This window comes from Monomorium pharaonis, chromosome 10 (genome assembly GCF_013373865.1).
Source record: "Monomorium pharaonis isolate MP-MQ-018 chromosome 10, ASM1337386v2, whole genome shotgun sequence".
Classification (NCBI taxonomy): domain Eukaryota; kingdom Metazoa; phylum Arthropoda; class Insecta; order Hymenoptera; family Formicidae; genus Monomorium; species Monomorium pharaonis.
The window spans coordinates 14,429,870-14,446,452 of NC_050476.1; the positions used below are offsets into that span (position 1 = coordinate 14,429,870).

General features: G+C 36.1%; 1 protein-coding gene across 22 annotated transcripts in view; it reads right to left on the reverse strand.

The window, feature by feature from the left end:
- LOC105838777 overlaps window positions 1-16,583 on the reverse strand; it is an 88,350-nt gene that overhangs the window by 34,579 nt on the left and 37,188 nt on the right. For all 22 annotated transcript variants that reach the window (XM_036293304.1, XM_036293306.1, XM_036293308.1 and 19 more), the window contains one exon: window positions 6,138-6,261. In XM_036293304.1, the coding sequence (XP_036149197.1) occupies window positions 6,138-6,261 (124 nt within the window). The remainder of the gene's footprint in view (window positions 1-6,137; window positions 6,262-16,583) is intronic.

Genomic DNA, 16,583 nt, shown 5'->3' on the forward strand with positions numbered 1-16,583 from the left:
CACATTTCGATCCATAGCTAACAAAAATATTGTATGCAACATGTGCGGATTGGCTATTGCCCACTTGTGCGAATAAACGCACTCGCCTTCGGATCGTGTATCCACTTCCTGCACTTACGAGCAATAGCTGTCTCACTTATTACACAATATACTATTTTGTTACATATATTAAAAGTCATTCTTTTCCTCTCTGCCTCTCTTCTGTTCGGAAAGTCGCCGATTTTCCATGAACCAGTTATCTCATCTAGGGAGCGTCCTAGATGCGCACAGTGTAAAACAAACAGCACTAATCAAATTGCTAAGTTAGAATTAGAATAAATTAGAATAAATTTACAAAATTTGATTGATGTCCATTTTATACTGTATATATCTGGGACTCACTTTTATCTCACACAAGTGTATTTACCATTATTTCACTATTTTTGCTCTTCCAATAAATGGTAGAAAAAAGTATTATTTTCACGATTTTTCTACATAATCAACTGACTTATAAAAATAACACAACTTTTAACATTAAACAATACGTTGCGGCGATATTTTACGTCGTAGAAGTCAGCAATAATATTAAACACTGTTTGAACAAGTTTGGTATTAACAGAATCTTTGCTGTTGCTAAAAAAATTTGACGTGATAAAAAAAGATCAATAAAAAAGATAAAATCGCACAAAAGAAAAAGACTAATATAGTTTTACTGCATAAATTGTAATATACTGTACATACATCGAATAGATTGAGCAACATATAGAAACGCGTATTAAAGAGCAACATAAAAAAACAAAAGTGAAACCGTTCACTCCACAGTCAATAAACATAAAATTTCTGAAAATCGTGATTTTAATTGATAATCAAAACAACGCGTACTGCATAATAAGAAACATACTCATTAAAAGATCGATAGCAGAAACGTTTTTCATTAAAAAAAAAAAAAAAAAAAAAAACACTAATAGTATTAATCTACAGAGCACCTATAATTTAAATCTATAGAATATAATAATATGCAACAGAATTATTGAATCCACATAAGGGTTTATTTTTCATTGAGCCGTTGCCTTTCGACCATGTTCAATCGTACTTGTACTACTCATCAATGCATAAAAACGAAACTTCTTTTAATTTTTTTTTTTAATTGTATCTTTTTGACGATCTGAATTACAACGTGCACTTAACACAAGAAATTTGTGAGTTTATGATGTAAGCTGAGTCCGGGTAAGTGATGGTGATTACGGTGTGTATGATGGTAGGTGGTGTGTGGAGGTTGATTCGTTTTTTTTCTCTATTAATGTTTCAAAAAATCTCTTTAAATATAAATTGCAAGCACAATTTATAAAATTACAATTTTCATTTAACACAATAATTTTTATTTAACGTTACTGTATACTTAAAAATGGCACAAAATAAAGGCTAAAATATTTAATTTTATAATAAAAAAATAGCCAAAAATCGTGTCTTTTGCCATCCTCAAATTTAGATTTAAATTCAATGCTGAACCATAATTATATATATAACATTGATCCTCTGAAAGTTTTAGATTGTGCCCACTCTTTAGATACAAGAGGTCAAAGTTCGCATTGTCCATAAACGTCTTTCAACTATTCTTACCCATTTCGTTAAGGTTTGCACGACTGTGATGTGCATGTTTTCTCTACCTTTAGCTACCTCCAGGATCGCGATCACCAATTTTCTCACTCCTTTCCGTCTCTCCTCCGTGCGTCCAGTAACACGTACGGCGCTTTGCAGTGGCGCCGACTTGGAAAACTTTTTGGGGGGACAAGAAAAAAATTTCTAACGACCTTTTTTTTTAGGCTAGAGAAATAAAAGTTAAAAACACTTTCACATATTACATTATTCTTATCAAAAGTTAAAAAATTCCCTAGCATTTTACAAACAGCCCATAAGAATGATGCCGCAGGTTCTAAAATAGCTTCAAATATAAGTATGCTTCATATATAAGTATGTGAGCTTTAATATCTTATATACTTACATATATTTTTATTTACATTGCACAAAATCGAGAAAGTTTATTTCAAATACTCGAGAAAGAAAGCTTATTTTCCTTATTTTTAGTTGGTAATCTGATACGGGCTGTGCGCGCGGTTTCTTAAAAAAAAAAACTATTTTTCAACAAGATAAAAATTATTGGGAGGGCGTCGCCCCTCCTCCCTCTGCCCCCCCCCTCCCCAAGTCGGCGCCAGTGACGCTTTGTGTATGTGGGTGACCGCCGAACGCTAGATCCCGAAGGACACCATTTCTGCCGGTGCGTGTACAAGGAATCGTCTACTTTAGCTTTCGAAAGAACTGGCGCGGGATCGATGTTGCAAAAACTAATGCACCACAAGGGAACCGACTTAGATGACTTAGATAACTGACTGCTGCATGATAGCACGCACGGGCACACACATGCACACGCACACCCGCGTGTGTATGTACGTATGTAAAATCTTAATCTTTATGACATACAGGGTGATTCAAAATAACTATATGTCCTTGCATAGACGTATTCTTAGTAATATTCTGAGTCAATTTTTTCTTTCGCAAAAAATTATTCAGAGCTTAGATTTCTAGATATAATAAGAAATAGTTTACGTATCCTGAATCGGATACAAGAGGTAAGCAGGGGTGGCACAACTCACCGCTGCTCGCGGGCACCACGAGCACTGCGAGGCGTCTGCTGCGCTCAATAATCGATAATCATCTCAATTATCTTTAACACAGATCTTTAATACAGATTTAAAATTAATTTTCTATCATCTAAATAATTACGTAGAATATTCAAATTGATTGCTAGCATGTCAATTTTTTTGCTCTCCGGGTCTCCGTGTATGCATTTCCAACATATTCTTCAACAAATTATAATAGTAAATCATATTAATCAATATTTTTATTTTTAAGTTGCCGCGTTTCCAGACACATATTCGACAGTGTTACCACACAATAACCAATAAAGTCAGTTGTTTGCTTGCTTAGCTGAGCTCGATGTCAGCTGACATCGAGTAACTAGTAAACACGCGTTGTGTGTCCGTCGAGTAAATACGCGTTTCTTTCTTCGAATAATTTTGACGCGTCGAGTGATTAGTAATGTTTAATAGTTAAATGTTTTGTACTATTTTTTTGATGTGTAAATAAATTCGGTCAAGTGAGTGAACAGAGTGTGTGTGTGTGAATGTGTGTGTGTGTGTAAATGAGTGAACCCAGCAAACACAGAACATTGCAGCAATGTTGTAATATTGCTGTGATGTTGCTACAATGTTATAACATTGCCGCAATGTTGCTGCTATGTTCTGTGTTTGCTGGGAAGTGATAAAATGTAAGAAGAAAGAAAACAAGACTTTTAATCCGATAAACTAAAGGATGGATCGTGAGAACAATCAATTGATTGCAGAATGGTACGTGCGTAAACAGGTTCAAACAAGTTCTCTCCCCCCTCTTCCTCTCTCTCTCTCTCTCTGTCTCCCCTCTCTTCTCTCCTCCTCTCCTCCTCTCGCTCTCTTCTCTCTCCCTCCTCTCTCTCTCTCTCTCCTCTCTCTCTCTCTCTCTCTCTCTCTCTCTCTCTCTCTCTCTCTCTCTCTCTCTCTCTCTCTCCCTCTCCCTCTCCCTCTCTCCCTCTCTCCCCTCTCCCTCTCCCCTTCTCCCTCTCTCCCTCTCCCTCTCTTCCTCTCTCGCCCCCTCCTCTCCCTCTCTCCCTCTCTCCCTCTCTCTCCTCTCTCTCCTCTCCTCCCTCCTCTCCCTCTCTCCTCTCCCTCTCTCCCTCTCTCCCTCTCTCGCTCTCCGCTCTCCCGTCTCTCCCTCTCTCCCCTCTCTCCCTCTCTCCCTCTCCCTCTCTCCCGTCTCTCCCCCTCTCGTCCCCTCTCTCCCTCTCGTCCCTCTCTCCCTCATCTCCCTCCTCTCCCTCTCTCCCTCTCCTCCCTCTCTCCTCTCTCGTCCTCTCGTCCCTCTCCTCACTCCCTCCTCACCTCTCTCTCTCCCCTCTCTCACCTCGTCTTCCGCCTCCTCTAACCCCTACCTCGCTCTACCGTCCACTCAAACAAATTCCTCTCCCGTCTCTTCTCAAACACAGAAAACACCCCCACCACACAAGAGGTCCCTCTCGATCCCCTCTCTCCCTCTCGGGAGGTCGATCGCCTGCTCTCCCTCTGCCTCATCCAATCTTCAGCTCGTCGTCCGTCTCTCATCTCCTGCGCGCCTCTCTCGTCTCTGCGGTGTCCTCTCCATCAGCGGTCTAAATTCTGATCGAGTCCTCTCCAGTCGCACGTCGATCTCAGTGCATCTCCGGAGGGTCTCTCTCTCTCTCTCTGTCACCTATTCATTTCTTCCTTTATTACATAATATTCGGGTGATTCAAAATACTAAATACCATCGTTAAAGATAATTGAGATGATTATCGATTATTGAGCGCAGCAGATGCCTCGCGGTGCTCGTGGTGCCTGCGAGCAGCGGTGAGTTATGCCACCCCTGCTTACCTCTTGTATCCGATTCAGGATACGTAAGCTATTTCTTATTATATCTAGAAATCTAAGCTCTGGATAATTTTTTGCGAAAGAAAAAGTTGACTCAGAATATTACTAAAAATACGTCTATGCAAGGACATATAGTTATTTTGAATCACCCTGTATATCATGGTCTTATTTTTTTTTTTGCATATAGATCTTTTTGAAGCAGTAAATAAGACATGCTTTATGCAGAATGCAAACTTTGGCCTCTCATATCTTAAAGATAGAGAGTGAGCTCAATTTGAAACTTCTAAGGTATTAATGTCTTATATATAACTATTTAGCACCAAATTCAAGTCGGAATTCAAGGGTGACAAAAAAGGCGGTTTTTGATCTATTTTTGGCCTCACTTTTTGCTACTCGGATCGATTGTGAACAACTTTGACTTCAAATTTTTAAATCATCACTGGCAACATAAAAATTATTTAACGTACTATATACAGTCCCGAAGAAACTCGATTGCATTATAAAGAAAGGAAAAGATAAGTTGGATCCTGTCAAGCAAACAGAAATTGTATATAAAATTAATTGCTTGCAATGCAGTTTCATCTACATATATAGAACTTTAAAACAAAGACAAAGAGAACTTTAGAAACTCGTATTAAAGAACACCAAAGCCGATATTAAGAAACATATTGACAACCACTCTGTGATAAGTGAGCACCCGTATGTCTCTGGGCAATGATTTTGACTAGTCTAATCCTGAAATTTTACATAAAGAAAAACACGTAAAAGAGAAATAGCCAAAATGTTTTTTATCAAGAAATATAACAACACGATCAATTTACAAAAAGATACTGACCTCTTAACCAGAACATACGACATAATAATAAAAGCAACTTAAAGCACATCACTGGCTCAGTCGTTATTTGCCTTTGTCTCAACATTGACGTTCAAACAATTCAAAATTTCTGATATTAAACGAGATCATCGATTTAAATTATGTATAATTGAATCTCCCACATGACACACGAAATATGTAAGATTGTAATTCTTAAATTTATAACTTTTAACTTATAATAATGTCGCGGCGTATATTGAGTTTTTTGTTAATTTACTCTTCAGATTTTTGGGCTTGTTTGGACACAATGCCTTAAGTGTGGCTTTGTAAGTTTAAACGTTCATTACTTAAGAAGGACCAAAGACTATAGTCAAAACGTTATAAAGGAGCTATTTAATAAATTTGCCAGTCGTGTCAAATAAAATCATTTTAATAAAAATTATTTATTTTTAAAACCATTTTTAATTACCAAGCTCTATATATAAAATCACAATAATCACAAAATAATGAACAATTAAATTAGCTCTCTTAGATTGTAACCGTCCTTATATATCTTATCCTGGTAATGGAGGAGAGGGGGTGGGAATGGTTCGTCCAATAATAGTACAATTCATTGGCTCAACATTAATCAACTGTTGGCCAATCTTAACACAATATTGACCAACTATGGCCAGTCAATATGTGCTACTCGGAAATGCTTCAATTAATTTTTGTTAAAAAAAAATTCTTAATTTTAATTTAAAAGTAAAATTCCAAAATTTTCCTAAATATCAATAAAAATTCATTTTTATAAATAAAAAATTTTTTTAATTCTAAATTTTTTCAGTTTTTTCTAGTAGTAAACCTTATATGTATAAAGATTTACATACGAATCTGGAAAACACTCTGCAAAAGACATGTAACATTTTTGCGAACATCTTTGTAAGACAACGTCTCTCGCGGTTGTGAAATGGCTGCTGATTCGATCATCATGTATCAATGAATCCTCCTGGTCTGTAAACATTTGTTCAATTCATTTCAATATAATATAAATAAAAAATTTCAACATAATGTAATAATTTAATATATTAACATATTATGCGTGACATGTAATTATGTCAATGTCGTAAAACGAATAAAACTGCGCATAGTAATGTTAGGCAAAATTTAATCAATTTATTTTAATTTATTAATCACAATTAATGTGCGCGCGCGCGCGCGTGCGTGGGTGTGTGTGTGTGTGTGTGTGTGTGTGGTCAGTCTACACGCAATGTTTTGTACATTGTTCCTGTCAGGGTCGATCTTATCATCTACCATGATTTTTGTAATTGTTCTTAAAAGCAATTAGAATTAAATTGAAACAAAGTTATACAGTACTTAATGAAATAACTCAAGAAAATTAATTAAAAACCAGATACTTTACTATGTGAGCATACGTGTTCTGTAAAATACCTATACAAATACTAAAATTTCTATATAAATAATGTGTAAACTTTTATTTAAGTACATTCTATATTTCAATAACATTATATAAAAGATTATATAATTAAAAATTCAGATCATGTGTTAATTAAAAATCATTAATTGTTAACACTCTAGGAACCAATATTGGACTTTTCGTTTAGACAGCATCTGTATTTAGAGACCAACAATATCCAGAAAAACTAAAATTCTTCTCAAATGATGTCTTTATCATGGCAAAGGTTTAACCAATGCATAAGTATAAAAAGTATAAATGAAAGATAACAAGTTTGAAATGATAAAAAGGCGATCGCTAAGAGATCAATTATACAAAACCACGAAAGAATAAAAAATCGTTCAAGCAAAGAGAATTTTATTTGATTTTTCTGGATGCTGTTGATCTCTAAATACAGATGCTGTCTAAACAAAAAGTCCAACGTCGGTCACTAGGGTGTTAAATTAATGCATTTTAATTAGCACAAGATCTGAATCTTTAACAATATAATCTTTTATAAGATGTAATTCAAATATAAAATATATTCAAATAAAAACTGCACATTATTTATATAGAAATACTAATATTTATATAAATATCTTGCAGAACATTTGTGCTATATACGCACATAGTAAAGTATCTGGTTTTCAAACAATTTTCTTGAGTTATTTAATTAAATATGATTTTAATTTAGTTTAATCTAAATGCTTTTAAGAACAATTACGAAAATTATGATAGATAAGATGTACTTTTACAGGAACATTGCATACGTATAAGTAAAATTATTTAAAACATCTCCGATTTTCATAATAAGCGCAAGCTTTTTTCAAGACAATAATTGTAAAAATATGATGTATATTCATTATCCTTTTAGATACAGAGTGTCTCAAATTGAATCATTCTTATTTTACAGAGTAAAAGAGTGTTTTAAACTAAAAGTTTTTTTTACCAATTTTGGCTCAGATTATTATTTACTAAATTATTAATAAATAAAATTGATCAATCAGACGGCGCGCGGCCGGAGTATGCAGAAGCGTAGCGTGCCATGGTGCTCCACGGACACCATGCGCATTTCACACATTCCCTTACTTAAAACTTAATTTTACTCCTTTATATTAATGAATAATTAAATAAATAAATTTAATAAATAACTAAAAAAATGAATTACTAAATAAACTGATAAGTAAATAAATAAAAATAAATACAATTAGAGATTATTTCAATTCCTTATTATATTTTTTTAATTGTTAATTATTTATTTATGTACTCGTATTTATTAAATTAGGTATTAAAAATATTTATTTAATTCAATTACTTAATTCTCGTAGTTGATTCTCATAGTCTTAGCAGCGATGGGCAAAATTAACTACGGAAAGTGCGTTATACATAGATATAAAAAAAGATTGTTGATAAAAAGTATTAAAATAGATTGTCAGTAAACAATGTTTAAACAATTTTTGGTAATTATTCAGTTTAAGGAAGGCAGCTCCGACGACCTTGACCTTGACATATGTTATCAAGGTCACCCTCCTGAGTGACCTTCAAAAGATTTTAGCTGTCGCTCGTGATTCGTTAAAAAGTTATTAACAAAAAAAGTTTCATAGATACGACATAATTATTCAGTATAGGAGTACATCACATGGTTTTGCGATTTTCCACGCGTAGTGAGGTCCATCCCCCCCCCTGCTTACAGAGCGAAACGACGCCAACGCCTGTACTTTACTACAAGGATTTGCGACTTTAAATTTAAAATTGTGGCCAAATAGCGAATTAAAAATATTTTGATTAGGTTAGATTAGGAAAAAATATGGGGAGGCGGTGCACGGGCTCCGCCCCTCCTCCGCCCACACGTTCTCTGCACCACACTTTGCAGTATAAGAGAGTATAAAATATTTTTACAATAATAATTTTATTCATTCGTGATATTCTTCAATAGGATACATTGAAGTCATAATTTCAAAGAATTTATCAATTCGTTCGGAATAATTATATTTGCGTTTAAAAATAAATTCAGCTATATAATACATATAGTGTTCTTTCCGAGTGCCATATCGTGGTATTCCAGCTCGAATATCCCGCCACAGACATTCAATATTTTGAGTATGTATTGAGATATTTGAGATTGATGTATATATACTACAATTCTATCTACATGGTGTAACAAACCCATAGTACAGTAAAAATAAGAAATTTCTAATTCTTAAGTTTTTATTATTGATGTAGAAAGAATTAAATTGCACAATCACTGTTATCTATCTTAATTTCCAAAATATATATATTTTATCCTATCTAAAAAAGGACATGTGAAGTCGATTGCTCGCATTTCTCGAAGTTTATTGTTGTCGCTTTTCCGAGATGCCGATTGGTTCTCTCGCAGCGTTTACTTCGTGTTGCAAGAGTAGCTGTCATTACAACTGAATTTTGACAGCTGTTTATATCTATACAATTATCGTTGTGATTTATTTTTAAAAAGTAAAAAGTAAAAAGTAAAGTAGCGCGCGCGAAGCGCGCGTCTGTGATATCTAGTATCATTTAATAATATATAAAATGCGTAATTTGCATGTTTGCTAATTGTTCGGGATTCAGTATGTACTGAGTCCGTCACGTCAGATGGCAGTCATAGCAGCAGCTATTGATCACCGTTCGCGTAGATCGTGGTGCGTCAGCATGAGCACCAGTATGCGCGCCAGCATGCGCATATCACCAGAATTAATTTACTTCGGTACTTGTGCTCTATGGCGACGGTTCACATTGTATCTCGTGCGATCGTTTTCAACGTAATTTTGTGCTCAAGTCTATTCGTGGGATCTTCAAATACCTGCTCAGAAATTGCTCAACGGAAGGACTCATACAGTAATTAAGAGACTCATAATTATCGCTCAGGTACATCACCATTGAGAGACTCACGCTCACCACGCTATGCGCACGCCGACGCCGCGTGATACCGGCTCACGGGCAGAGCCCGTGCACCGCCTCCCCATATTTTTTCCTAACCTAACCTAACCCAAACATTTTTAATTCGCTATTTGGCCACAATTTTAAATCTAAAGTCGCAAATCCTTGTAGTAAAGTACAGGCGTGAACGTCGTTTCGCTCTGTAAGCAGGGAGGGATGGATCTCGTTACGCGTGGAAAGTCGCAAAACCATGTGATGTACCCTTATACTGAATAATTGTGTCGTATTTATGAAACTTTTTTGTTAATAATTTTTTAACAAATCACGAGCGACGACTAAAATCTTTCAAAGATCACTCAGAAGGGTGACCTTGATAACATATGTCAAGATCAAAGTCATCGAAACTGCCTCCCCTAAACTAAATAATTACCCAATTTTTAAAAAATTATTTCAGCATGTATCAATTATTAGAATAAATCTGATAAATTTTTTGTAAAGGAGTAATCAATTTGTGCTTAAAAAGTTTTAAATAAAAATGCTTAAACAATTTGTTTAAAATTTTAATTTAATAATTTCTTAATGTCGACATGTATCATGCGTTCCTTATGCAATTTTTCCGGTAGAATTTGGTGCTATTATTTTAAATTCAAATAATAAAAGTAATTTGTATCACCTTCTTTCACTCTGTAAAATAAGAATGATTCAATCTAGGACACCCTGTATATTTAATTGGTTACCATATAGGCCATTTTTGGTTCTTATGGCTCTTATGGTTCTTATAGGCCCTCCTCCTTTATAAAAACTTTTTTATGCTTGTGAAAAAATATCTTTTTATTAACTAATCTCTAGACTTTGAACGTTACGTGCACTTAAGACGTTTAATTTGTCTTCTTTTTACAAGATAAATTGCAGATAAATGGGAAAAACAGTGCTGAAAACTGTCCTCTGTGTGGACACTATTGAACTACAATTCGTCTTAAACTGTGCAGGTAAAACAATGAACAAAACATTGCGTAGACCGACTTTAAAATTATATGTATACAGGGAGAAATCGGAGCATTGTCCATTTATTAATAGAAAGATAAACAAGATTGGAATAAACATAAAAATCCACCATAGTTGTGGGATATCTCCAATTGTTGAAATGGGCGCTTAGACGTTTTCATTGCTTAATGCGCTTAAGGCCCGGAGAGTAGTGTCATGCAGTGGCACGAGGGGCGCCACGTATTATTTGTCCAGCGGAAGGATGTCCTATCTATGTTCAATTAGGAAACTATGGGCACGATATAGGAAAAAAGAAAAGTTCTAGTCCGTCTCTCTCTTTCTAGTTCCGACAAAAAAGTACCGCGCAGAGTATTGTCACGCATCGCATTTAATCCGTGTACTATTTCTAATAAAAGCTTTATTACTGTGTATAAAACGCTACCGTCGTCATTGTCTTTCTCCACTAAATCCATCACTAATAATAACCGAAATATTAATTTTTAAATTGTACGAATAAGAGCGCGCCAAGGAAAGCGCCGAGCTTCTCGAGCTATAGCACGGCCCACTGTATCAAGCATTGGCTGCCAGCGAGAGAAGCGCGGCAAAACGAGCAACGGCGCACTTTTCACCGCCAAAGCTTGACAAAATGGAATATCAGCTTATCATAGAATAAAAAGTTGAAGAAGCATTTGCAAGATTTTTGAGAATGGGGGGAAGGGGATATCGACTACGTCACACTTAATTCGTAATGGCAAATTCAATGTCATCTCGTGGATATAAAAATAGCGTGTAAAAGTTCATAATATACATACGTACATACACGTATACTATTACTTATGACATCATAGTTCGATTCTGGCTTCACTTTTCGAGCAAATGCTCCTTCCTCTACTCTTTATTCTATACGGCATATTAAGCGACTAGAACGCCCTCTTAATCGGACAAAGCCAAAAACTCTGAGAGCTCCCCCAAGTAGTTGTTCCTTTTGGAGTTATGTGTGCAGTGTACATTTTAAAGAAGTTTATGCATCAAGTAAGTAACGCACTTTTTACCATGTTCGTTATAATTTTTATAAATAATTTTTTAAATTTTAGGTCCAAACCAAGAGAAAAAAGATTTTAAAAATAGCTAAACCATCTTTGTACTTGATTAAAAGAAAAGAAAAATTTACTCTAATTATATTAAAAAAGCAATCAGAAACTGTACAAGAGTTGTCTAATAGGTAAATAAATTAAAATATTTCATGATTTGTTACAATGTATAGATGTCATCGATTAAATAAATAATAATAAATGAAAATTATAGGTTCGTAATTAAAAAAAACCAGAACAATTCTTTTTGATAGAGCAACGTATTATAAAATCAACAGCAGCTAATGAGTTAGACAATTGCAGTGCATTATATAGTAAAGAAAACAGTACAGTTAATGTTGGCTGTGGGGATTAGGATTGGTGGTGAAGTAATCAAAAGGCCCCCACAAATAATAATAATACGTGTTCGTATATTTGATCTTTGGTGTACAGCTGTAAGTATGTCAGTGTATATGATCTTGAGGTAGTCCCGAAGGGTAGTCTGCTTGCCGTCGTCTGCCGCAGGCCTATCTGCCTCGAGGGTTATTTGCCTCAGTATGGAAGGATTAGGCGGCACCCATAGATGCCTGAAAAAGGTTAGGACTAGTTAGTCGCTGTCACTCCCGAAGAGGTCCCTGAAGACCTTCCTCTTCTTCTCAAGCATGGAGCGAAGGAGACGTTTCCCTGATGTGCGAGGAAGCGAACTTGGCGTCTTAGGTATGTCGGAAAATTCAGCGGTAGTCTTTGGCGCCGTCTGCATACCCCGCGTCGTTTGGTCTGACACAATCCGTGGCCCGGCAGTAGTAGTCTGCGTAGGCCGGTTGATTGTCACTGACGGACCAGAAGTTGTGATCTGCGTCGACCGAATGATGGTCCCGCATCCTACGGTCTGTGTTGTCCTGGTGACCGGGTAAAAGCGACGAGGATCCTTAGGTTGGAGCCGCGGATCCTTCAGCTTCTCCGGTGAGACCGCGATCCGGATGAGTCGCCACTGAACGGAGACCTCTTCCGCGTCGGGCTCCTCAGGCTTCGGAATCTTCTTAAGACCCGGGTACACCGGATTGGTCCGAGAACCACGGTGGACCGGCCATCTGCAGCGAGGCAAAATGTCGATGATGAGAGTCTCCCGGAGGAGATTTTGGAAGACCACGAGCTCGCTTGAATCGAATCTCAGATGCCAAGGCCCTGAGGTGCTCCGCCAAAAAAGGATTATTGCTTGTATAGGTCCAGGGATAGAGCTCACTATACGAAGCGTAAGAAGCTGAATTCTCGCCGTGGGTGGTCTCCTTATGTAGGCCAAGCGCTGTCACTTGACTTGTAAGAAGGAGCGCCGCGTGGCGGCCGCGCTCACTATTCGCGGTCGCCGGGGCCGCTAACCCGGCCGCGGACGCTGTGCGCGTATACGCGCGCGTCGCGCTGTGGCGTGGCATGCCGCCACATCAGCAAAAGCAGTTTACCTAATGTTGTTAACAGCATATGCAACAGTATTTGCATTTAGCACATTTTCTTCTTCCACATAGCACTTTACTCCCACCATCACCCACGTATCCCACTAATTCACAAATTAATAATAAAAATGTCATTTTTGCAACCACTCCTTAATGTTTGTATATATGCGCTTTCATTCAAAGTTGAAACAATTACTTGACGGGGCTCTCAGAGTTTCTAGCTTTGTCTGCTAAGAGGGCATTCGAATCGCTTACCATGCCGAATAATTCGATCAGCTTGGCGCTTTCCTCGTCGCGCTTTCATTTGTACAATTTAAAAAATTAATATGCTAGCTATCATTAGAAATATTCTAAAACTATGGTGGACTTTTATGTTCACCTCGATCCCGTTTATCTTCTTATTAATAAATAAATAATTCTCGGATTTCTCTCTGTATATACAGGGCGAACGACGAGTACCATCCACTAATTCATGAAAAGATAGAAGAGATTAAGGTGAATATAAAATTCACTATTGTTTTAAGATACCGCAATAAGAACCGAGATATTAATTTTTCAAATTAAGTAACTACAAGCGCGTTAGAAAGCGCTCTTATTCGTATAATTCGAAAGTCACTCGAGCTATAGTATTGCCCACTGTATCAAACGTTGGTACGGTGTGGCGAAATGTGAGAGCGGGGAAACCATTGAATAAAGAATACCAGGAATCAGTATGTGGCAAAAATATGATGGTGAAAGGTGAGACAGATATACATCATAAACATCAATGTTATTAGCGACATTTATATGATTAAAGTTCAAACTACCTCAACTTTATTAGTTTCATTGATTGCGAAAACGTTATTTGTATGTATACACACATACAATTTGAATAAATTGCAAAAAAGGGTTAATTTCTGTCTTTGTGGGTATTCCAAATCTAAAAGACTATTAAAGTTACATTTTATAAGTATATTTATGTTTCAAATTTGTTAGTCTTTCGCTTCCAATAATGTCATAAATACGTTATCAAACTAAACCGGATTCACCCGTTTTGTCACATGCTCCTTTCTGATATTCTTTTTTTATTAAACAAAGCACGGACAACGGCACGTTTTTCCTCCTTCCCTCTCGCCGCTACAACCAATGCTTAATGTTCCGATTCGTATCGATATTTTAAAATATTAATACAATGGCTATTCTATATTCGATATTTTACATACTTTAAGTTTCAATATTGCGCCGTATCAATAAAAGATCCAAATATCAATTGATTATGCAAACCAAAATTCAATTGCTAATTAGCCGCTCAATGAGCGGTTGCACTTCTGGATGCACCCATTTTCTTTTATGACTTAAAATTTCTTTACTTTATTCTGTCGGGACTTATAGATTTCATACTTTCATTAATATTTTAATTAATTTTTTTTGTTAAATAAAATTTTTTTTTAATTATATTTTATGTTACTGTGTTTTATGGTAAGACATCTTTGTTAATTGATTTTCCGATAATATGTATATATATAATATTTATAAATATATTATTTTTATTCTCATTAATCTCTTTCTCTTTCTCTCCTCTCTCTCTATCTGCCCTTCTCTCTGTCTCTCTCATGCAATTATTATTTTTTTGTAGTCTTGTTTACACGCACGCACGTACATAATTTTTAATGCAAATTTATTAATTATAAATTTATTATTATAAAATTACTATGGAATAAATCTCTCATTTAAAATATGTGTTGAAAAAACTTGTATTTCATTGCGCAAAAATCCGAAGCCAAAAAAAACTCGCGTACCAATTGCGATCATTTTATGTTCATTCCTTCTCTGATGTCTGATTGGATGCAATAGTTATATGCATTCTGTTTCTCTCTATCTGATATTCTCTAATATCGATACATTTCTAATCAACATATTGGTATATTGATATTAAGCATTTCAATTCATATCGATATAAATTACACAGGCACACAAAAAAAAAGTGGTTGGTCCGGCGGACCAGACTAGTCAATCCTTATGTATTTTGATCCGTTGAATCCGAATCCAAGGTCAGAATTGCAAAGTTAGCTTATATTTCCTAACCTCAAAAAAAATTTTTTTTTTTAAATGTTGGTCGGGCGGACCAGACTAATCTATCCTTATGTATTTTGACCCGCTGAATCTAAAACCAAGGTCAGAATTGTTGAATTGGCTCATTTTTTCCTAACCTCAAAAAACACCTTGTAAAAGCAGTTTGGATCACAAATGTATAATCCGAAACATACAAACTTGCGTAACTACATTACCCGGGGAAAAATTTCTAAAAAACCACAAAAGTGAAGATTACAAAGAAAGGGTAGCGGAAATGATGGAAAACTATAGAAAACTAGGTTGCCTAATAAATCTTAAGTTGCATTTCTTAGATTCTCATATCGACTACTTCTCAGAAAATCTAGGTAATTATAGTGAAGAACAGGGAGAAATATTTCATCAGGACAAAAAAATGTGGTATCGATATCAAAGCAAGTTGGATGTGAATATGATGGCTGATTTCTGCTGGACGCTCAAACGTGATGTCTCTGTGAAAGGAAAAAAACATAAGAAAAAGCCATTGCACAGAATCTTCGAGAATAAAAGAAATATAATAAAAAAAGGGAGTAAATTTTTTACACTATTCACAGAAGCTCAAAATTGTCATACGTATTAAATTTTCCCCGGGTAATGTGGTTACGCAAGTCTGCACGTTCCGTCCTGCACGAACGTTTTCCGTTATACATTTGTGATCCAAATTGCTTTTACAAGGTGTTTTTTGAGGTTAAGAAAAAATGAGCCAATTCAACAATTCTGACCTTGAATTTGAATTCAGGGTCAAAATACATAAGGATAGATTAGTATGGTCCACCGGACCAACATTAAAAAAAAAAATTTTTTGAGGTTAAAAAATGCGAGCTAACTTTGCAATTCTGACTTTGGATTCGGATTCAGCGGGTCAAAATACATAAGGATTGACTAGTCTAATCCGCCGAACCAACCACTTTTTTTGTGTGCCTGTGTTATCGATACTCTATGCTCCTTCGCACATTTCTGCTTGATATAGTGGCCATGCTATAACTCGAGCGATTCCAGCGCTTCTCTCGGCACGCTCTCTCATTATACATACACGTATATTCCCAGTTTAATAAACTTTAAAAAATAATTTGAATATACTAATTAATAAAATTATGAATGGTTTGTTGTGAGTGCGCGACACTCACACAAACTTTACTTGTAATAACGATAAGGGTGTCGAGTGACACCTTGCGCGACGACACCGTCCGGCCTTGCTACCGGGCATCGCACCGGCCTTCACACCGGACATCACACCGAGCTACATATCCGGTTACTCATTTTGCCACCCGAAATCTCCTGATTTCCGGTGGAATGCGCCTAGCTAGCAATTGCTGGCTAAGCTAGTGCACGGGCCAAAGGCCCGTGACCGCGAGTGACATCCCTTGGTAACAAGCCGAAAGGCTGAGTATATAA